Source organism: Curcuma longa, chromosome 6, assembly GCF_044706935.1.
Source record: "Curcuma longa cultivar G26 ecotype Majalengka, Jawa Barat chromosome 6, ITB_CL_G26_1.1, whole genome shotgun sequence".
In the NCBI taxonomy this organism is placed as follows: Eukaryota; Viridiplantae; Streptophyta; class Magnoliopsida; order Zingiberales; family Zingiberaceae; genus Curcuma; species Curcuma longa.
Window position 1 is genome coordinate 9,230,495 of NC_133866.1, and position 23,581 is coordinate 9,254,075.

Below are 23,581 nucleotides of genomic sequence, written 5' to 3' on the forward strand. Positions count from 1 at the left end.
TCAAACCTACAAACGTAAACGCAACCTTAAAGAAACTAAAAATAATATTATATTTGCTATAAATAAAAAAAAAGAGAAGCAATTGTCATCATTACTGATATAGATTACTCTTTAATGATTTGTTATCAAAAGGATACTCCTGGACAATTTTTTTTTCTAAATTAATTTTATAAAAAAACTAGAAGATAACTTATTTGACTGGTTCATATTAACATCTGTAAAACTCTATCATAAGAGTAATCGTCATCTATCTATCTATTGGTCTATGTCCCAGGCCCCACCCCATTCAATGACGCCAACCGCGGCCCTCTCTCTCTATTTTGATAGTCTGCGCATCCGATCCTACGCTAATATTATTTTTTATTTTTTATTTTTTTTACGTTGATTAAACTATTAAAATTTTTCATTAGAATTTAAGAGATAAATTATAATATTAAGTAAAAAAAAATTAGTTGCTAATAAGGTGTACCGAATACTATATTTTTATTTTGAGCAACTAAATTTTTTTTTCATTTTGAATTTTTTTGTGCTTAATACTATAATCCAATTCCTAAATCTTAAAGAAAAAAATTTTTAAATGACTTAATCATAAATAAAAAAATAATAGTACTGTTACTATTTTGGACATCCAAAATCTTCTATCGCAGACAAAGCACGCAAAATAAAATGTGCAAGATATCTATATATATATATCGTTGAGGAGGATAACAGTGTAGTCATTCCTTATTTACCTCCTCCATATATTTACTCTTCTTTTTTATACCTCTGCATACCTCTACATCTCTTGTATTAAAAAATTGAGAGGGTGGAGATCCATCACCCCATCTTGACTCTGTCCCTAGCTAATTTGGTACTTAAGTGTTAAATTACCATAAAAAAGTGGAGATGGAATCTCCAAAAGAATACTTCTTTGAAGAATAAAATTTCTCGGATTTAAAAAGCTCACTTAGTTATTATGATTTATCTTTTTTAAATTGCTATAGAATTGATATATATTGAAGGATACTTGAGATGAAAGTTATCACCTTTGACCACAAGTACAAACTATTTTTTTAAAAAAATATTTATATTTTGGAGATAAGAAAATACAACTCAAACTTAACCATCACCTCTTCTTAAGTGTGTGGGACACTTCCTCTGCTGATGGCAGCCGTGAGCTGGATTAACCTCACGTCCTTTTCCTCTTTCCTTCTTCCCTACACTTTGACTGAGAACTTATCATAATATAAACACTAAAATGCCTAAAAATTAATTCTTAGTTTTTAATGGTCTCTGCAACCTCCACATGGAACCCTAATCAATCTCCAAATAATATCGTTGCCTCAATGATTGTACAGTAGCCATTTTTAAAGTCAATGTTTATCTTCAAAGAGAAAAAAATAGATATAATAAATATAACTCAATTGAACATTTTATAATAAATCACACCAGTACAGTTGTTCATAATATTACACAGCTCGCATGAGCAAAATGGAACTCCGTATCCCCATCACCAATACAGTTTAAGTACAGAAGAAATCAAGAAAAGAATTAATAACAATTTCAATCACGTACGTAGACACAGAAATTGCGATGCCTTGCTCTGTTCGCCTTGCCATGGGAGCACGAAATTGATCAAGTGGAGCATGCAGTAACTGTATATACCTCATGCTTTGGCGGGCTCCGGCGGCGGCACCTCCTCCGCCTTGGCCGGCTCCGGTGCTGGAGGATCGGTGGCCGCCGGCTCGGTCGGGGCGGGAGTTTCGGAGGCGGCTGGAGGCGGCGGCGTCTCCTCCACCTTGACAACCTCCTCCTCTTTCTTGATCTCCTCGATGACCTCGGCGGTTACCTCTTTGCTCGCGCTCTCCTCCGCGGGAGCGGAGGCATCGGTGGCCTCGGCCGGCGCGGCAGGAGGTTCTTCCGCCGGGAGGAGGCTGGAGACCTCCTCGAAGATGAAGGTGATCGGTCCGGCGACATATGAGGAACCGAACTTGACGGCGGCCTCGCTCACCGGCTTGGAGCCCGGGAATTCTGCAACACATATTGATTAATTAATTAATATCTAGAGCTTTTATTATATATATATATATATTAAATGATACAAATAGGAATTACCAATCTTCACTAATTCATCAAGGAATTTCTTGACTCCTGATGAGTTCTTCTTCAGATCAGATTCTGTGGGTTTCTTCACGAAAGCCTGTGAGTATATGTATGTATATATATGCATGTCAAATGTTATTTTGCTCTTCATGAACCAGGGTAAATATAACTAATCAAATCTATGAACCTTAATTGGTGCTGGAGAAGCTTCATAAATTTCTATAACTTTAGGTTGGAGTTCAGCCTTCTTCTCTTCAAACTCTTTGGCAAACTCCTCCTGAACACACATAGAAATATCAAGAAAATTATAAGAACTTTGACCAAAAACAGGAGAAAACAAAAACAAAAATGAAACGCAAAAACAAAGGAGAAAAGAAAAAGACCTTTGAATCATCAAAGGACTTGACAGCCTCAGCTGCAGCCGTTTTCTTTTTGCTATTACCAAAAACATTTGCGAACCTTGGAAGAACTTTAGATTTCCATATGCTACCCATCTCAGTCTAAAATATATGATCGATCCTTTCCCCCTTCATAAAATTAAAGATTAAACAAAAAATAATTAGCACAACGATTAGACAAACAAAATAAAGGAAAAGATCATAGGTGACAAGACATACTCTTAATTGCTCTTCCTCCTCTGTTGCCTCTTCTTCCTCTTTTCTTCCTCCTCCTCTGATCTGCAACAGTTATATATTATGTACAAATTAAAGAGTAGAGGCAACCCACAACCAATACCAGGCAAAATATTATACAACCCCATTTACACTAATAACCCTGAACTCCAACCAAACCACGCAATAACCAGCGGCCACGACAGCTGACGGAGGGGCAAAAGTGGAACGACGAGCAAATAGACAGCTGTCCGTGGGGTCCTCGTTCGATGGCAGTCTGACTAACCGGCGGGCCGAGCTGTTACTGGGCTCGACACCTCACCGGCGTCATGTTACATCCACATGACACCTAACTGGATCCTTTACACGTAGGCATGCATGATTTTGTTAAGGTAATTAAACTAAATAGGCCCTTAATGATTTTGTGTTAGCCATGATCACACGTTTCCGTGGGAATATAATGCCACAGCGAGGTACGATCATATCTAAGGAGATGACGTGGCAGCATTTTATATATAAAGAATGTTTGGTAAAATCTATTCGTATCGTGGTATTTAATTGAATAAAATGGAAAGATGAATGCGCAGCAGCAGGACAAATCGATCCCAATCATGATACCGAATGATTCATGGTTGAAAGAAGCAATCCAGATTGGCACAGTGGGGAATTAGTACGCAGACCAAACTTTGGGCGACAGACTGGCTGACAAGGCCACTGCAGAGAAGAAGACAATTATGAGCTGCAACCCCAAAAATACAAAAATTTAAAAAAATTAAAAAAAATAAAAAAAATAAAAGTAGGTGAAACCTCTGGAATTGATTTAAGTTGGATTGGCTTCGAATTAATGCCGTAGATGAAGACCGATTGTCACGCCAACCGTTTTATTCCACTCTGTCGTCAAGAATCGAGTAGCTCGGCCAACCAGGTTTGCCAGTAGGATGATCTTTGCTTTTTTTATTCTTTTAATTTATAGGGCAGTTTAGCAAAAAAACACCTTTATTTATTTAAATTTAATTTATTGAAACGTGTTTTTATTTTTTATTTTCTTTTATGAAAGTATGCCTCTGATTTTTTTTTTTGGATTATGCATTTTTTTTTAGTTCAAATTTCCTTATATGGGGTTAATTTGACTCGTACTTATTAATTTATCTATACGTATATGTATGTAAGTTGGACTGTGCTAGGTTAAGTTGGCCGTAGTTGATCTTATCTATTTGCGTTCTAAAATCTTTTTTTTTTAGCTGCGAGTGAACGATCATATAAATGAAAATGTTAGATTTTAGAAAATGGTACGTAAGATTTCAAATGAAAATATTAGGACACATTTATTTCACTCTGTTTATGACAGCGGGAAGGAATTTTAAAATAGAATAATATATATATATATATAGAGAGAGAGAGAGAGAATTTTGTTACTCTATGCGTCTATTTGTGTATGTACATGAAATGTGCGATAGAAGATTCTGAGCGGCCAGAATAGAAATAGTATTATTTTTAAAATTTTTTTTTGCTTATGATTAAACTAGACTCGACCACGGTTCGGAACTGCCGGTTCGACGGTTCGGAACCGTCGGTTCGACGGTTCGTGGCAGGTCGACCCTTAACCTTAACCGTCCAAGACGATTACGATTCACGGTTCGGAACCGCCGGTTCACGGTTCGGTTCACGGTTCGCGACGGTTCACGACGGTTCGAGATTATTATATTAAAAAATTTAAAATTTAAAATTTATATAAAAGAAATATTGAAAAAAAGAGAGAAAAGTCAATATAGTTTAGTGGTGCATATTCCAAGAGACCAAGACCGATGAGAATTGCGTTCGTTCCCCATCAACGGCGTCTTAAAATAGATTTGAATTAAATAAATATAAATATAGTATATATATAATTATATTACTTTTATAAACAAAAGGTGTTATAGAACAGTGGTGAGTACATGTGTTTGTGTCTCAGAATATTATGGTTCGATCCCTAGCAACAATATATTAAATTGTAATTTAATTAAATATATTTTATATATAAATGATTGAACACACATTAAAAAATATAAAAACCGTTAAAAAAAATCAAAAAAGCCCAAAAAAACTCAAACCACAGTTACTGTTTGAACCGGCGATTAACCGGCTGAACCGCCGGTTCAAGAGGCCTTGAACCTTAACCGGCCCGGCAGGCTGCCGGGCCGGTTACGGTTTGGCCCGGCTAACCGGGTCAACGGGCCGGGTCTGGGTTTGACCCGGTCCGGGTCCGGGCCGGGTCCGGGCTGGACCTGGCCCGTGGGCTGGTCTAGATTAAATATGCCTGCCGGGCCGGTTACGGTTTGGCCCGGCTAATCGGGTCAACGGGCCGGGTCTGGGTTTGACCCGGTCCGGGTCCGGGCCGGGTCCGGGCTGGACCTGGCCCGTGGGCAGGTCTAGATTAAACTATATATTTAAGATCTCCCCTTTAGAGTTTAGGATTAATTTGAATTATTAATATTAAGTAAAAAAGTTTAAAAAAAAAATTGCTCGTGGGATGTACGGGATAAGAAATTAATATTGGATAACAACCTGACATATATCTCGTGAGCAACTAAAATTTTTTAATTTTAAAATTTTTTATACTTAATACTATAACTCAATCCTTAAACCTTAAAGAAAAATCTTAAATTGCTTAATCATAAGTAAATATATACATAGGGATTTTATAACAACGAGCAAGATTTAGTTCACCAAACACCCACTCAATCGCGGGTGTTGCACGCATAGAAAAGTACATAGCATATATATATACACGCTGAGTGGGCAGAGAGTTTGGATCACTTCCGGATGCTCTAATTTTCTTGGACACACACTCAATCATGGACGCTAGACGCATGAGAAGGCATATCAAGTTTCGTATATATATATATATATAATGTTAAATCTGCAAAACTAAGTGTGTGTTGGTAAATTGCCTATTTTGCTATGCTTTTTTGTTTCAGAAGCAAAATTAAAGACTTGCGGTTGTTTTTGTCAACTAAGTTGATAGGAACAGGATGAACACTGGAAAGGACGAAGAAAGAGACCTGCATTTATACAAGTCGAATAGCGATTAATTAGAGATATATTAGTTGGTCGTTTATCAAATTGAATTGTAAATACTATTAATTATATCGTTAGAAAAATACTCTTTTGCATGTACTCATTATTGTGATGCAGTTGTAAAGTAGAATAAAAACAAATTTAATATTTAATATTCTACAGATCGACTTATAAAAATTTATCCCGTAACTAATCAAAAGAAAGACAGATCTTGAAGACGGCACCATGATCAATGCCACGCATTACGCTTCTTGGGCACTGAATCTGGACAACGCAGGCGCCAGTAAAAGTTCTCTCTCAATGGGCGTGCATGCTAAGTTTGGATTGAATTTTCGAACACCGACTAGTGTGAATTAGAGAGGACGAATAATTCTGATTATCTTATCTAGATTTTGTATTCATCGTTTGGATACCTAATGAAAATTTCAAGTAAACTCGGTGTCACATGTACAATATTAAAATTTTACTTGATTTATCACCTCCCAAGATGACTACTCTGAGGCTTAGTGATCTATCATCATTATCCTTTTCATATCTTCCAAATTAAATACGACGAAGTCTTTTTTAAGTTGTACAAATAATACAAGCAAATACAATGAAAATAAATTACTTTATACAAATCTTGCTTTAAATATTTCTTGTTGTTCAAAAATACCTCTTGTTGGTCTAAAAGTGTATAACACTTCATACGAAACATCCAAGAATCAATTGTTTCAAAACATCTCAAAATCTTCTTTGATAGGGTTGTTGTTTGGGTTAATTTTTGCTTATCAGTTGACCGATTTTACTCATTAGTCGATTGATCAATATTTGAGCATTGCTTTGACTTGTCTGCTTAATGACTCCATCTATCCTCAGCATCAGTCTATTGTCTAAAATTATCAGTTGACTGTTGCCTAATTATTCGAATCCTAAGTTGAGTTTTGAACTCTTTGTTCGCTCGAACAGTGATAGCAGTCGACTGATACACTCCATTAGTCGACTACTTATGATTAGTTGCATTTTTTGATCAATTTCTGAAGCTTCTGTTCACTTCTACAATGTCATAAGTTGACCGATCAAATCAATCAGTCGACTCCATTGTATTAAATTATTATTCATAATACTATAGCAAATTACTATTCATAGGCAATGTAATAACTATTGTTCATAGCACTTTAGCATAGTTACTATAGCAAACTCTAAAAATATCTCAAATCTTAATTTTGAGTTAATTAGTATATCGATACGCACCATATCAATTCACTAATACTCATGTTTTAGTCTTACAAAAGCTGAATTCTTATCTTACTTAGTATTTTGTTGACCTTAACCTACTAGAATTAATTTCTTTATTTAACATCTAGTTAACCTTGACCTATCAAGATTTTATCATTGCTTGACATCCGATCAACTTTGATATGTTAGGATTTCATATTTATTTAATATTCGATTAACCTTGACTTGCTAAAATTTCACGTTCATGCTAACTTTCTATTGGATTTTCGATCATCAAGTGTCCGGTCAATCGTGACCTACTTAAACTTTCTGTCTTGTATCAACTCTCAATTGAATTTTCGATCAATAAGTATCAAATCAACTGATTCACTTTTCGTATCTTATCAAGTATCTGATCAATCTTAACTTACTTAACTCTTTGCTCAACAAACTTAACATATTGATCAACTATCAAGTTCGATCAATCTTGACCTACTTAATATTTTACTCAACTAACTAATATATTAATCAAATATCCTAACTTGAATCAATTCAAACTTGATCAACCTAATTAATCTTCACTCAGAGTCTATTCCACCAACACAACCAACATAAATAGAAATAGTTCACTAGCTAGGTCGCTATTAGGGGATTTGATTGGATATTTGCCTTCACATGCAGTCTTCCGATCCTATTAATTAATTCCCAACATTATTGATAAAAATATTCCTTTGACTCTCCGCAACAAGAAAACGGATTCGAATGCAATGGTCTACCTAATCTTAGACCTTGCTTAGTTAGAGTTTCGCACTACGCAGAAATTAAAAACAAGCTAAATGCTTCTTAATTATAATCCTAGCTACTAGCTAGAACGTAACCAGACTCCTCTCCTCTTTAGTTACAGTCTAAAGATCAGTGTCCCCCGGAGACTCCTGAAGTCTTAAAGTCACTCTTTGAGAGCCTTGGAAGTATGAAAAGCCCGACAATGCTGCATGCAAAAGCAATCGCAGAAGCCAAAGCGAAGGCAGGCATGTTCCCCTTCCCAAACAAAGCATCCCATGGGCCTGCTCCAAGAGCAACGATCACCTACAGAAGCCAATTAAGCGTGCACCAATGAGTTACCAAAAGCTGTACACAGTTCAAAATAGCTAAGGAACACACCTGAGGAATAACGATTGAAATGTTCAAAACTCCAACGCAAAGTCCTGCGAATTAAGGATGTATGTTGATTCAGAAAGGGGAAAACAATATTAAAGTACATGGTGAAAATGATTATATATATAGTTAATGATGTCAAACTGACCTTGGCCGCCTTCCACATTAGCAGTTAATTGTGCCGTCACCGCAAAAGGAACACTGTATACAACCTATCGAGAAAGAATGATAAGAATAGAAAAACTTGTGATAGGTAATTAGAAAATGTGATACTCACAGCTAGTGGAAAACCGAGAATTGTAAAGATAACCAAAGCAACGACTCTAATGGTTGGATCTGCAGTGAGTCTCAGTTGTGCTGAAGAATGAAACTCTTTCGAGGACCAAACGCCTATGATGCAAATGGCAGCCATGCAAACGAACAGGGTCAAATTGCTGATCGCCCACACTACTTTTGCACTCAACTTTCGACATAGTGGTGCGATCAAGAAAGATGATACACCCAAAACAACCTGACAATATGGATGGAATCATCAGATGATATCAATGGCAAAGATATATGGCATGCATCGTGAGACTTGTAAATAAAGAAACTAGTTCCTTACAGAATTCAAGAGCAATCCGAAGGCGCCTTCTCTAACACCTCGATCGTAAGCATCAATTTGTTCACTGGTTCCTTTAGGTTTGCCATAGTAGATTTCGCGACCCATCCAATCAGTATTGTACAGTGTAAAGGGAAACCATGACAACTACATTGATAAAATGCAACATGATTAAGATCTACACATCTATCGTATATATGTACATATGTATTATAATTGAGTTATAGGTTTAGCCAGTCATACCCAAGTCAGGGCAGTGACAAGGAGCACTGAAAGCATTCCAGGAGGCAAATTCTTAAAGGCCCTGAAGACATCAAAAAAACTTGTCTTTTGTTGATCTACGCTCGCAAATGTATTCAAGTCACATAGACGAACTTCTTTGGCGAGAAATAGAGTGACCGTCAAGCTAATAAACAGTAAAACCTGGTTTAAAGTAAAAATACAAATTCAACTTCACGGTATAATCATATATGCTTATATATTTATGGATCAAGACCTACCACTGCAACCAAAAATGCACCTTTCAGGTTTGCACAAGCTTCACAACATGCGTTTGTCACCAAGAAAGGAAACCACCTACAACAGTACGTATTTGAAAAGGAATTAAAGATTAGTTTTTGTATCATACATATTGATTTGTGATTAATTAGTGATGATATATAATTTGCTTAAGTTAAGTGAGTAGACTCATGAAGTTTGGTTCATACTTGTGCCAAGTCCCGCTAGAACCAGACAAATATCCCAAGATATTTCCCAGTGCCATCCATGAGGCAAATATAGCATTTGCTGTGTTAGGTCCATGATGACCTATCACACACGTCGCTCAATTTTAATACAAACATATATATTTTGGCAAAACATATAAACAAGTAAATATTACTTGAGAGATCGGCCATGAGTGCTCGAGCTGGACCCTGCAAATTAAAATTGTACATATTAATCTTATTATTATATATGTCAACGGAAGGATTTCACGTTGGAGTCTTAAGATTAATTAGAAAAGAATCGTACGTACTTGAACTGCATTATTAGAAAAATCTAATAGCCAAAATCCCAAACAATAGACTACTGCTGCATGCCATCGAGGACCATGATAAACGCTGCAGCATGCGTTAATTAATTAGCATCTTAATTATGTTATTGATCAATCCAATTAATTAACTAAAATTACGTTGTAAATCTAATGTTAAAGCATATATATTTGAAAATTATAAATGCTGATCAGTTCACCTGCAATGCTCTTTCGTATCACCCAGTGCATGCCCAATATCTGACGAAAACCCTACCACAATCACCTAAAACATGGACATGCGTGCATATGAAAGCTTAATTAGCAATTAATTAACGACGATCATTATCAGTTCGTATTTGCTTAATATATATATAGGTTGCTCACGGCGATGGATATCAACACGCAGCCGACAAATATGAAGGGCCTTCTCCTTCCAAATCGCGATCGACACCTATCACTCCACAGGCCTACAATAGGTTGCACCTACACAAATTAAAATTACTTTAAGTTCATATCGAGCTAGAATTTAGATAAAAAGAAGTGAAATTTATTTATATGAAATTAATCAAAACTAATTAATTACCACGAAGCCAGCAACAGGACCGCAAAGCCATACTATGGAAGACAGAGCATGTGATAGCCCCAGCGTCTGTCCAAAACATGCAGTTGCAGAGTTAGCAACACGTACGTACGTCTAACTTAGTTTATAGATCGATAGTCAAAGCTAGCCTAGCGATCGATAGATCATTCGCAAAGGTACGAGTACTCATCATCTATATAATTAATGTGCTTGCATGCATGTTATACCTGGACATAGGGCGTGAGCAAGGAAAGCTGAAGTGCCCAGCCATACTGCACCCCGCCGGCCACCATGCAAGCAAAGACCAGCCTCGTCAAGCTGATGTGCTTCTCCGCCACCGCCGGGGGCCCACCGTCACGGGCTTCTCCGGCATGCGCAGCTTCTGCAAGCTCCAACTCCCGCCTTCGTCCGACCCCGGCCATCTTCTAACAATGATGGGCTCAGCGTACGTAGGAGCTAGCAGGCACTCAAATAAAGGGCGTGGAAGTGCCTGCCGGTGATCAATGGATAAGTACCGAATTGATTAATTAATTAATTCAACCAAAACAAGTAACGAATTGATTTTATCTGTTTTATATTTGTTTTGGTTGGATATAAGTTACCTGTCTTTTGTGTACAAATTTACAGTTCACTCCCCAAAAACGAACCATATAAAATGGTAGGCAATGAAATGTTGTATATCCTCAATCCAATTTAATAAAATAAAAATAAACCATGCATATTCTCTCTCATTTATTTATTTATTTATTTTTAAAAAAATAAGTAAAATTCTTAAACAGCACTTGATTATAAAATTTTTATCAGCCACATTTGGTTTTTAAAATACTAATTAAGAGTGCCCAATTAACTCACACGTTGTGCTTAATTGCCTTAAATCAATCGTAGAGATCTTGTTTAGTTCTAACCATAAGTCGTGAAGTCATATATGCACATGTTATGCTTGCTTTGAATGATAGAGACCTTGTTTAATATATATATATATATATGAATAAATTTGAGTTTTTTTACATATGGTTTGCTTATTTTACCATTCATTCTTATTTGTAATATTTTAAGAATTAAATAAAAGTACAAGTCGTATAATATGATATTCAATTATTTTAAGTTGATATATATAATTGAGGATATAAAAGGCAACTTTTTTTAAAAAGATTGTCATCTCAACAAATTACACTATTCAAGTCCCAGATGTTATATTCTAAGTTATCTTTTCGATCAAATGAAATAGGAGTCCGTTTAAAAATGGTTCGTTTCACCACAAAAAAAAATCCAGAAACAGCGATGGATTTAACGACCGATTAAATTTCGATCGCTAATTTAGCGACCAAAATATAAATTCGATCGCTAAATAGCGATCGAATTACTATCGATCGTTAAATTAACGATCGAACTTTAATCAGTCGCTAAATTAGCGACAGATATTTAATCGGTCGTAAATTTGAGATCGAAATTATAATTCGGTCGGTATTTAGCGACCGAATTTATATTTCGATCGCTAAATTAGCGTTCAAAAATTAATTAGTCCAGTAATTTTAGAAGTGTATGATAAGAAAAGAATTTAGCGACCATTTTTTTCGGTCGTTAATGTTTAGCGACCGAACTCTAATTCGGTCGCTAAATAGCGATCGAACCAAATTTCAGTCGCTAAAGTAGCGATTGAACTTATTTCGGTCGCTAATTTAGCGATCGAATTTGGTTCGATCACTATTTTAGCCATCGAACTGGAGTTTCGGTCGCTAAATAGCGACTGAAACCAATTTGATCGCTAATTTATTTTCTTAATTTTTTTTCCTTTACTTCCTCCCGAGCCCTAAACACCCGCCGCACGCCTTCTCTCCGCTGCACCCCTTTTCTCCGCACGCCTTCTCTCCGCTGCCGATCTCTCCAATCTCCTCTTTTGGCAGGTTTTTTCTGGCGGGATCTCCTTCTCCAACGTCTCAGGTGAACCCTAGTTTTTTTTTCCATTGTCCTCCTCGTCGTTTCCTCCCACCTTCCGCCCTTTCCCCAGCCTTTCCTTCCCAAAGGTCCTTTCCTCCCACCTTCCGCCCTTTCCCCACCCTTTCCCCAAATTTTCCTTCCCACATATTGTGCTTAATTGCTTTAAATAGTAGAGACCTTGTTTAGTTCTAACCATAAGTCGTGAAGTCATGCAAATGTTATGCTTGCCTTGAATGATAGAGATCTTGTTTAGTATATATATATATATATGAATAAATTTGAGTTTTTTTTACATATGGTTTGCTTATTTTACCATTCATTCTTATTTGTAATATTTTAAGAATTAAATAAAAGTACAAGTCGTATAATATGATATTCAATTATTTCAAGTTGATATATATAATTGAGGATATAAAAGGCAACTTTTTTAAAAAAGATTGTCATCTCGACAAATTCCACTATTCAAGTTCCAGATGTTATATTCTTAGTTATCTTTTCGATCAAATGAAATAGGAGTCCGTTTAAAAATGGTTCGTTCCACCACAAAAAAAAAAATCAGAAATAGCGACCGATTTAGCGATCGATTAAATTTCGATCGCTAATTTAGCGACCAAAATATAAATTCGATCGCTAAATAGCGACCGAATTAATTTTTTTTCCTTTACTTCCTCCCGAGCCCTAAACACCCACCGCACGCCTTCTCTCCGCACGCCTTCTCTCCGCTGCGCCCCTTTTCACCGCACGCCTTCTCTCAGCTGCCGATCTCTCCAATCTCCTCTTTCGGCAGGTTTTTTCTGGCGGGATCTCCTTCTCCAGCGTCTCAGGTGAACCCTAGTTTTTTTCCCCTTGTCCTCCTCGTCTTTTCATCCCACCTTCCGCCCTTTCCCCAACCTTTCCTTCCCAAAGGTCCTTTCCTCCCACCTTCCGCCCTTTCCCCACCCTTTCCCCAAATTTTCCTTCCCACATGTTGTGCTTAATTGCTTTAAATAGTAGAGACCTTGTTTAGTTCTAACCATAAGTCGTGAAGTCATGCACATGTTATGCTTGCCTTGAATGATAGAGACCTTGTTTAGTATATATAAATTTGAGTTTTTTTTACATATGGTTTGCTTATTTTACCATTCATTCTTATTTGTAATATTTTAAGAATTAAATAAAAGTACAAGTCGTATAATATGATATTCAATTATTTCAAGTTGATATATATAATTGAGGATATAAAAGGCAACTTTTTTAAAAAAGATTGTCATCTCGACAAATTCCACTATTCAAGTTCCAGATGTTATATTCTTAGTTATCTTTTCGATCAAATGAAATAGGAGTCCGTTTAAAAATGGTTCGTTCCACCACAAAAAAAAATTCAGAAATAGCGACCGATTTAGCGATCGATTAAATTTCGATCGCTAATTTAGCGACCAAAATATAAATTCGATCGCTAATTAGCGACCGAATTACTATCGATCGTTAAATTAACGATTGAACTTTAATCGATCACTAAATTAGCGATTGATATTTAATCGGTCGTAAATTTGAGATCGAAATTATAATTCGGTCGGTATTTAGCGACCGAATTTATATTTCGATCGCTAAATTAGCGTTCAAAAATTAATTAGTCCAGTAATTTTAGAAGTGTATGACAAGAAAAGAATTTAGCGACCATTTTTTTCGGTCGTTAATGTTTAGCGATCGAACTCTAATTCGGTCGCTAAATAGCGATCGAACCAAATTTTAGTCGCTAAAGTAGCGATCGAACTTATTTCGATCGCTAATTTAGCGATCGAATTTGGTTCAATCACTATTTTAGCGATCGAACTGGAGTTTCGGTCGCTAAATAGCGACTGAAACCAATTCGATCGCTAATTTATTTTCTTAATTTTTTTTCCTTTACTTCCTCCCGAGCCCTAAACACCCACCGCACGCCTTCTCTCCGCACGCCTTCTCTCCGCTGCGCCCCTTTTCTCCGCACGCCTTCTCTCCGCTGCCGATCTCTCCAATCTCCTCTTTCGGCAGGTTTTTTCTGGCGGGATCTCCTTCTCCAGCGTTTCAGGTGAACCCTAGTTTTTTTCCCCTTGTCCTCCTCGTCTTTTCATCCCACCTTCCTCCCTTTCCCCAGCCTTTCCTTCCCAAAGGTCCTTTCCTCCCACCTTCCGCCCTTTCCCCACCCTTTCCCCAAATTTTCCTTCCCACATGTTGTGCTTAATTGCTTTAAATAGTAGAGACCTTGTTTAGTTCTAACCATAAGTCGTGAAGTCATGCACATGTTATGCTTGCCTTGAATGATAGAGACCTTGTTTAGTATATATAAATTTGAGTTTTTTTTACATATGGTTTGCTTATTTTACCATTCATTCTTATTTGTAATATTTTAAGAATTAAATAAAAGTACAAGTCGTATAATATATGATATTCAATTATTTCAAGTTGATATATATAATTGAAGATATAAAAGGCAACTTTTAAAAAAAGATTGTCATCTCGACAAATTCCACTATTCAAGTCCCAGATGTTATATTCTTAGTTATCTTTTCGATCAAATGAAATAGGAGTCTGTTTAAAAATGGTTCGTTCCACCACAAAAAAAATCCAGAAATAGCAATGGATTTAGCGACCGATTAAATTTCGATCGCTAATTTAGCGACCGAAATATAAATTCGGTCGCTAAATAGCGACCGAATTACTATCGATCGTTAAATTAACGATCGAACTTTAATCTGTCGCTAAATTAGCGATCGATATTTAATCGGTCGTAAATTTGAGATCGAAATTATAATTCGGTCGGTATTTAGCGATCGAATTTATATCTCGATCGCTAAATTAGCGTTCAAAAATTAATTAGTCCAGTAATTTTAGAAGTGTATGAAAAGAAAAGAATTTAGCGACCATTTTTTCGGTCGTTAATGTTTAGCGACCGAACTCTAATTCGATCGCTAAATAGCGATCAAACCAAATTTCAGTCGCTAAAGTAGCGATCGAACTTATTTCGATCGCTAATTTAGCGATCGAATTTGGTTCGATCGCTATTTTAGCGATCGAACTGGAGTTTCGGTCGCTAAATAGCGATCGAAACCAATTCGATCGCTAATTTATTTTCTTAATTTTTTTCCTTTACTTCCTCCCGAGCCCTAAACACCCGCCGCACGCCTTCTCTCCGCTGTGCCCCTTTTCTCCGCACGCCTTCTCTCCGCTGCCGATCTCTCCAATCTCCTCTTTTGGCAGGTTTTTTCCGACGGGATCTCCTTCTCCAGCGTCTCAGGTGAACCCTAGTTTTTTTCCCCTTGTCCTCCTCGTCTTTTCCTCCCACCTTCCGCCCTTTCCTCAGCCTTTCCTTCCCAAATGTCCTTTCCTCCCACCTTCCGCCCTTTCCCCACCCTTTCCCCCGATTTTCTTTTCTAGAGGCGGTCCTACTGTCCCATTGCGAGTCCTCAGCCCTTTCGTGTCAGATCCGAGGAGGGGTGCAACTCTTTGACTATGATAGCAGTTTATGGGTTAGCAATGGGAGAATTTGGATTCGGTCACTAGAATTAGTGATCGAATTTGAATCCGGTCTTTAGAATTAGCGATCGAATTTGGATTCAGTTGCTAATTTTAATAATAAAATTTTGATTCAGTTTATAAATTTAGCGACGGAATGTAAAATTCAGTCTCACTACAAAAATACTGCTCATTTGGGACGAATTTTGGGACGAAAAAATTGAAAATATTCGTCGCAAACATGTTTAGGGACGAATTTTGCAACGAAAAATTTTCTGTTGCAAATGGCGCGTCGCAAAGTTTTGCAACGAAAATATCTAAATTCGTCGCAAACTTTGCGACAAATTCAGAAAATTTCGTTGCAAAACTTTGGGACAAATAAATAAGGGCGTCCCAAAATTTTGGCGACAAAAAAATAATTCGTCGCAAACTTTGCGACAAAAAATAAATTTTCGTCGCAAAAGGGACAAACAAATAATCAACAAAAAATGGCGGCAGATAAGCAGTTGCAAAAGTTTTGCGACGAAAAACTAAATTCGTTGCCAAAATAAAATCATTTTGCGTCGAATGTATTATTTTCGTCGGAAATTTCCGACGAAAAACTAGAAATTGTCGCAAATTTGCGACAAAAAACCAAATTATTCGTCGGAAACTACCGCGATTTTGCGACATAAATATTTTTTGTCGCCAATATGCGACGGAAAACCATTTTTTGTCGCAAATTTGCGACAAAAAAATAGTGTTTTCGTCGGAAATTTGCGACAAAAAGATTTTTTGTCGCAAAATGTAGATAATTATAAAAACTACTGTGATTACGATACGTTGGCGACAAAAAACTAGTTTTCGTTGCAAATTTGCGACGAAAACAATTTTTTTGTCGCAAATTTCCGACGAAAACTAGGATTTTGTCGCCAAATATAGCCGCACAGTAGTTTCGATAGGTTTGCGACGAAAATGGTTTTTTGTCGCAAAACTCGTCGCAATTTAAAAAAAAAATTGACAGATTCAATCTGTTTTTGCTAATATGAAACCTGTTTACATAAATATCACATCCATATACATCCAAAAATAAATACTCACATCCATATACATCCAAAAATAAATATACTCACATTCACAAACAACAAACATCCATAATATCAAGTTCCTACAAACTTCAGTAAAAAACAACAAGCTACAACAATATCAAACAACATCTAAATGTATCAAACATCCATATCCAAGCTCCAAACAAAAGTATCCAACAAACTAACATCCATATCAAATCCATCAACTCCATAAATCAATACATCCATATGATAAAGTATGTAAAAGACCAGAGAAAAAACTATGCAGAAATATCACCGTCCACGGCGACCTCGGGTGATACTTTCTGCGTCACTGATCGCTTCTTCATCAAAATTGTTTTTTCTTTTCCTACATCAGCAAACAGAAGTATTAGAAATATTAGAAAATTAATTTTTACAAATAAAGTATAAAATAGAAAAATTTACCTTTTTGCCGTCCTTGGATGAACCCCTGTTGAAAACACAATAAAAATATTAATTAGTAAACAATTATATAGTTATAAAAACCAAAAAATACTGTAACATGAAATGCGAGGAAAAATAAAATAATACACAACTAGGCTATGAAGAAGCGTCGTCATCACCGGCATCATGGGAAGGCTGATCAGGCAACTGACTTGGAGCGGAGTCTAACTGAAAATGCGCAAAAAGTAAATCCTGTCGTCTACGCATTTCTCTCATTTCTTCATCCCTTTGCAATATTATTCCTTTTAAATGAGAGACTTCTTCAGTTAGACTATTTATTTGTGCCCTCATTGCTGGTTGGCTGGAAGGAGAAGAGGTGGTAGGAACATGATGAGTTCTGCTCAGAGAACCCAATCCCAATATCCTCCCTCCCTTCGATCCTCCAGTGACCTCCAACCAAATATTCAAGTCATTTCCTACGGAGGACTCAGATCCATCAGCAATACTAGCACTTTCACTTCTCTGTGCTAGCTCGAGCTCATCATATTTTTCCTGTATTGAAAGATAAATAAATTTAATTTCCTATTAAAGAAGATACATAACTTTTAAAATTCATTTAAGTTAAATATTAAAATTTAAACCTTTAGTGTTCTAGCTCTTTCCCCGCTCCAAGTCTTATCTTTTTTCTGGAAAGTGCGGGTAAATGTCTCCATAAATACTGGCTCCTTTCCCATCTCCTGAGTCTAAAAAAACATTGTTAGAAATATAGAAATAAGCTAAATTTAATTAATTACATAGTGTGTCAAAAATTTTACTAATCTGCGCGCGTGTTCCTCTACATTGATGGAGCCTCCCGCATATGTTGCAGATGATTCACCAGAATTAGCTTTTTGATTTGCCTTATTTCTTTCACTTTTTTTTTTGCTTTCCTCGGTTTGCCAAACAGCAAGGATCTTTGTCCAATTTTCATCAGGGATGCACGGTGGTCTTTGTCCTCTGATCTTGGCATGATGGAGTGTATGCCGAATATGATCCCCACATTTTTTTTAAAAAATTCTCTTGATTTCCAATTCATCTGCTGGATCCCAAGTAAATGCTCGCTGAAATGAAAAACTCATAAATACTTAGATATATTCAATTATTTTTTAATATGACAATTACATTAAGAAAACATATACCTTGAATTCCCTCCACCATAAATCCTTTGTGGAGTCTGGAGTGCTGGTATAAGTTAATGAAGCTCCTCCCCAATGATTATTGACGATTCTATTAAGTTTGCGAATAATTGATACTGAATTTTGGAAACTATAAAAAATATCAAACAAACATTATTAGCAAAAAATTAAATATAATAAAAAAATAACAAAAATGATATATACTTACGAATCGCCCTCAGGAACTACAACCTCGCGATGTTGGTCTGTAGTGGACTGTACTGGAGAAGGAATTGGAGTTTGTAACGGCGACGGCTGTGGTGGCGAAGGTGTATGGGAAGGTCCTGCAGCAATGGGCGGTGAAGGTGCAGCAATGGGCGGTGAAGGTGCAGCAATGGGCGGTGAAGGTGCACCACTGGACGGTGAAAGTGCAGCAGTAGGGGAAGACGACTGTCGAGGTGCTGAAGGGGACTGGCTAGCAGCACTACTACGCCTATGTCCACCTCGACGAAACTGTGAAACAAAATTGTTATAAGATCAAATAATAAATAATGTTAACAATAAAAGGAATATGAAAAAACTTACCATGTCTATTCGGTATGAGGTGAGTAGAAGTCAAACAGCTATAAAATATAAATACTATGACCTGTAATAACATATAAGAAAAAATACAGTGCATCAATAGTGTATAAACAAGTAAAGAAGCAACAAGTTATATAAATATGACGAATACAACTAAATAACTCATAAATTTATCCTTACCATTATTTATAAAAGATCTTGTTTTTATATATAATCAAAATCTTCATTGTCATTGTCATTATCATCGTCGTCGTCGTCGTCTTCGTTATCATCGTCGTCGTCGTCGTCGTCGTCGTCGTCGTCGCTCTCAGCGTCTTCATTAATATTTTCATTAAGTTCACTTGCATCAACATTAATTACAATTCCGCTTGGATCTCGTAATGTTGAAATAACATGTTCTTCAGTCTCAAATGTGTTTCTAACTTCCTCTTGTTGATATGCAATGTCTTCCCAACGTTCCTCAATTTTGGACCGTGCTTTAGTTTTACATACAACCCACCAATCAATTTTGTCACGTCTCAAACTAGGATACGAAGCATAGAATACCTGAATAGCTTGTTGTGCCAACACAAATGGTTCATATCGTTTATAAAACCTTTTATGATTTATTTCAACCAACTTGTACTGTGGATGCACCTTCATTCCTCTAACTGGGTCAAACCATCGACACATAAACAAAATAACTTTCATTTCTGGTCCGGGATATTCTATCTCTATAATTTCATCCAGCAAACCATAAAAATCATTGCTTGCACTGGCTCGGTCATTTTCTGATGATTGAACACACACTCCACTATTCATTGTACTTTTTCCCATTCCATATTCCTGAGTATGAAAAATATATCCATTTATGAAATATGCTGGCCAAGTGCGTACCAATGCTTTCGGACCCCAAGAAAGATGAAATAGAAATTCCTGCTCAAGGTGAGCTTGATTGTCATAAACCTAAAATCCAAAAAACATGTATAAAAATTTGTCATATGTATATATATAAATGATAGTATAAATTTGATTGACTACTACTTACATATGATTTGAACCATGGTGCAAATTCTTCATCACAATATCGATCAAAGTCTTGTGCCGACATTTCAGAATATAATTGTTGAAAAATCCTACAATAAAATTAAATGACAGTCACACATGTGCCAAAATATAAGATATTACCAACATAAAAATTATATACTTACTCGAAATATGGCGTGACTTCTGGACAATTCAGTAAAATATATGTCTGAGCTGCACGCAATTCTTGACCAGTTAAATATCTCTCCTTACATTGTCCACTTGGTCGACCAAGATAGTTAAAAATTGAAAATGACTTTAAATTTTGATCAATAGGACCTTCATCATTTCTTCCTGGCCTCTGCCTTTTGCTTTTAACGTGAGGCTCAAAATAATATGATGCAAAAGTTGTTACTTCCTCGACGATATATGCATTGACAATAGAGGCTTCAACATGTGCTTTATTTTTAACCTTTCTCTTCAAATGATATAAAAATCTGCTTATCATATAAGAAATCAGATTATAAACCAAAAAAAAAATAATTAAGATCAATAAATATTTAGTCATTATTCGAATTTCAAATTCGTACCTTTCAAATGGATACATCCATCGATAATGGACAGGACCTCCAACTTTTGCCTCATATGGCAAGTGAACCAAAAGATGTTCCATGGAGTCAAAAAATGACGGTGGAAAAACCCTTTCTAAATTGCACAAAATGATTGGAATATTTTTCTCTAAAGTCTCCATGTGTGAATGTCTCAAAACTGTTGAGCAGAGATCGTGAAGGAAAATACTTAACTCTGAAATTGCAGCCCAGACAAAATTTGGTAACAACTCCTTAAATGCAATAGGAATAAGTCTTTCCATGAATATATGACAATCATGACTTTTCATACCACTTAATTTGTATTCTTTCAAATCAACACATCTTCCAATATTAGAGACATAACCATCTGGAAATCTCAAAGATTTTAGCCATTCACAAACAATACGTCTCTGCTCTCTATTTAATGTATAAATTGCCTTTGGCTTTGGCCCCCTACTATTTTCATCGACATCAAGACTGGGTCTTTTACAAATCAGTCGCATATCTTTTCTTGCATTCAAATTGTCTTTTGTTTTTCCAGGAATATCCATGACTGTATTTATCAGATTATCAAAAACATTTTTCTCAATATGCATCACATCTAGATTATGATTTAGTAAATGACTGTACCAGTACGGTAGATCCCAAAATATACTCCGTTTAGTCCATTTATGTGTGCTCCCATATTCATAAGGTGTACCACGAGGATCTTCAATAACAGAAGGAAAATTATAAACTCTGTACCAAAGCTGTTGACCTGATAATCTCATTGGTGGAGGTGTTCTTTCAACTCTATTTTTAGTGAATTCATCTTTATTCCTTCTGAATTTATGATTTGCTGGTAAAAATTGTCTATGACAATCAAAATAGCTGGCTTTCCTTCCATGTTTCAATCTGAATGATTTGGATCTTTCCATACATATTGGACATCCTAAAATTCCTGCAGTACTCCATCCTGATAACATGCCATAAGCTGGAAAATCATTTATCGTCCAAAGCAGTGCAGCCTTCATTATAAACGTCTGATTAGTATGAATATCATATGTAGGAAAACCATCATTCCATAATTGTTTCAGCTCTGCAATCAGTGGTTGCATGTAAACATCAATAAACTTTTTCGGATTTTGAGGGCCAGGCACAACCAATGTTAAAAACATATACGGTGTTTTCATACACATCCCAGGTGGCAGATTATACGGAGTTAATATAACTGGCCAACAAGAATAATTTCTTCCTGATTTACCAAATGGAGCAAATCCATCAGCACATAGACCCAATCTTATATTCCGAATTTCCTTTGCAAAATCAGGATATGTTCTATCAAAATTTTTCCATGCCTCTGCATCTGATGGATGACACATTAGATCATGTTCTGTTTGATGATTAGCATGCCATGTCATATGTTCAGCAGTGGCTTCTGATGCATACAATCTTTGTAACCTAGGAGTCAAAGGCAAATAAAATAGCTGACTGTATGCTTTACGTCGTTGTTGAGGCTTATTGATTCTCTTGTACCTAGCTTGATTACAAAATTTGCAAACATCTGCATCTTGATCTTCTCCCCAATATATCATACAACCATCTCTACAAGCATCAATCCTTTCCACTGGAAGACCTAAGTCTTTCACAAGTTTTTTCATACTATAATAATCAGTAGGCATGTTGTGATCACGCGGAAGTGCCTCTCCCATAACTTGAACAAAATCATTAAAACAATTTTCAGACACATTATGCTCAGCTTTTACATTCAATAATCTTGCAGTCAGAGATAATTGAGTGTGAGTGTCACAACCAGCCCACACAGGTTGATCTGCAGCACTTAGCATTTCTTGAAATTGTTCATATGTCTGACTATTTAAATTCTCATAAACATTTTGTTCTTGTACCCCCTCAAATGGTGATGTATAAGCAGAAAATAATTGTTCATCCGTTGGAGGACAACTAGAGCTTGCAAAACTCGGATCTGAAAATAAATTATGACCTCCTGCACTCTGATATGGATTGAATTGGTTATAAGTACTTTGATCACCACTCATTGACGCTTGTATATTTTGTTGTCCATAATATTCCTCGTCAGGTATAAATGGTTCACCATGGCTTGTCCAATTATAATAGTTAGGAGTGAAACCAAATCTACACAGATGTTCCTGAACTTTGTCACATTTTAAAAATTTACCATTGTGACATTTTCTACATGGACATCGTATCTTTTCTCCATCCATAAATTCAACTTGAGAGGTTGCAAATTCTAAAAATTGTTGCATTCCAACAATATACTCATCAGTTAATCCTTGACGGTTAGGTTTGTTCTTTCTATACATCCAACCCCTTTGATTCTGCATTTTTAATTTCCTGTTTTCAATTTAATCAATTAATATACATAACTAGTTATACCATGCATATAAAACATATCATCATTATGAAAACATGGAAATAAGGCAATCATGTGGATATATCAATTAACAAAGCATACCATAAATTATATAAGACAATCATAGATATATCAATTAACAAATTTATACTCACAACAGGTGAAAGCAAAAATATGCGTAGCACCTTCCCACGTCAAAGTAGGACCTGCACAATCATATTTACAATGTTATATTATATAACCAAGAACATTATTTAAAACATACTAAAAATAATTAACTTAAGATACAATAACCCTAACCCTATAAACTCTAATACTATTTTCTCACTAACCCTAACTCTAATCTGTAAGCTAACCAACATGTGCACTCGTTTCTACGCGCAAACACATAATCTAACCCTAACCCTAAGCTAACCTAGATAAACCTAACCCTAACCCTAAGCTAACATTGGTAAATCTAACCCTAACCCTAAGCTAACATAGGTAAACCTAACCCTACTCCACCACTGGCCGGCCAGGACCCTCCATTGGCCGGCCATCAGCCCACCAGTGGCTGGCCGGCCGGCCAACACACCACCACCGGTCGGCCGGCCGGCCAACAACCGTAGCACTGCCGGCCAGCCACCTCCGCCATCCAGCGCGCGCCAACAGAACGTAGGCAAGGGGCCGCCGCCACACCAACGGCCGGCCAACGAATCCACGC

The 23,581-nt window shown here is 36.4% G+C and overlaps 3 protein-coding genes and 1 pseudogene across 3 annotated transcripts; all 4 read right to left on the minus strand.

Moving 5' to 3' along the window:
- Nucleotides 1-1,386: 1,386 nt before the first annotated feature.
- On the minus strand, nt 1,387-2,805 carry LOC141830703 (plasma membrane-associated cation-binding protein 1-like). The gene is made up of 5 exons (XM_074718120.1): nt 2,700-2,805; nt 2,466-2,609; nt 2,270-2,359; nt 2,095-2,179; nt 1,387-2,010 (listed from the first exon to the last, which is right to left on the minus strand). The coding sequence occupies exons 2-5, from the start codon at nt 2,574-2,576 to the stop codon at nt 1,646-1,648; spliced, it is 651 nt and encodes a 216-aa protein (XP_074574221.1). The 5' UTR covers nt 2,577-2,609; nt 2,700-2,805; the 3' UTR covers nt 1,387-1,645.
- A 5,054-nt stretch (nt 2,806-7,859) lies between these two features.
- On the minus strand, nt 7,860-10,717 carry LOC141830562 (sucrose transport protein SUT1-like). The gene is made up of 14 exons (XM_074717969.1): nt 10,523-10,717; nt 10,299-10,364; nt 10,100-10,198; nt 9,934-9,998; nt 9,719-9,803; nt 9,584-9,617; nt 9,411-9,510; nt 9,204-9,279; nt 8,947-9,126; nt 8,707-8,850; nt 8,380-8,613; nt 8,251-8,314; nt 8,109-8,152; nt 7,860-8,033 (listed from the first exon to the last, which is right to left on the minus strand). The coding sequence occupies exons 1-14, from the start codon at nt 10,715-10,717 to the stop codon at nt 7,860-7,862; spliced, it is 1,560 nt and encodes a 519-aa protein (XP_074574070.1).
- A 6,078-nt stretch (nt 10,718-16,795) lies between these two features.
- On the minus strand, nt 16,796-19,009 carry LOC141830563 (uncharacterized; annotated as a pseudogene).
- A 107-nt stretch (nt 19,010-19,116) lies between these two features.
- Nucleotides 19,117-22,849, minus strand: LOC141830336 (uncharacterized). The gene is made up of 4 exons (XM_074717781.1): nt 20,508-22,849; nt 20,103-20,414; nt 19,940-20,027; nt 19,117-19,857 (listed from the first exon to the last, which is right to left on the minus strand). Exons 1-4 carry the CDS (start codon nt 22,847-22,849, stop codon nt 19,117-19,119), a joined length of 3,483 nt encoding a protein of 1,160 aa, XP_074573882.1.
- Nucleotides 22,850-23,581: the final 732 nt, after the last annotated feature.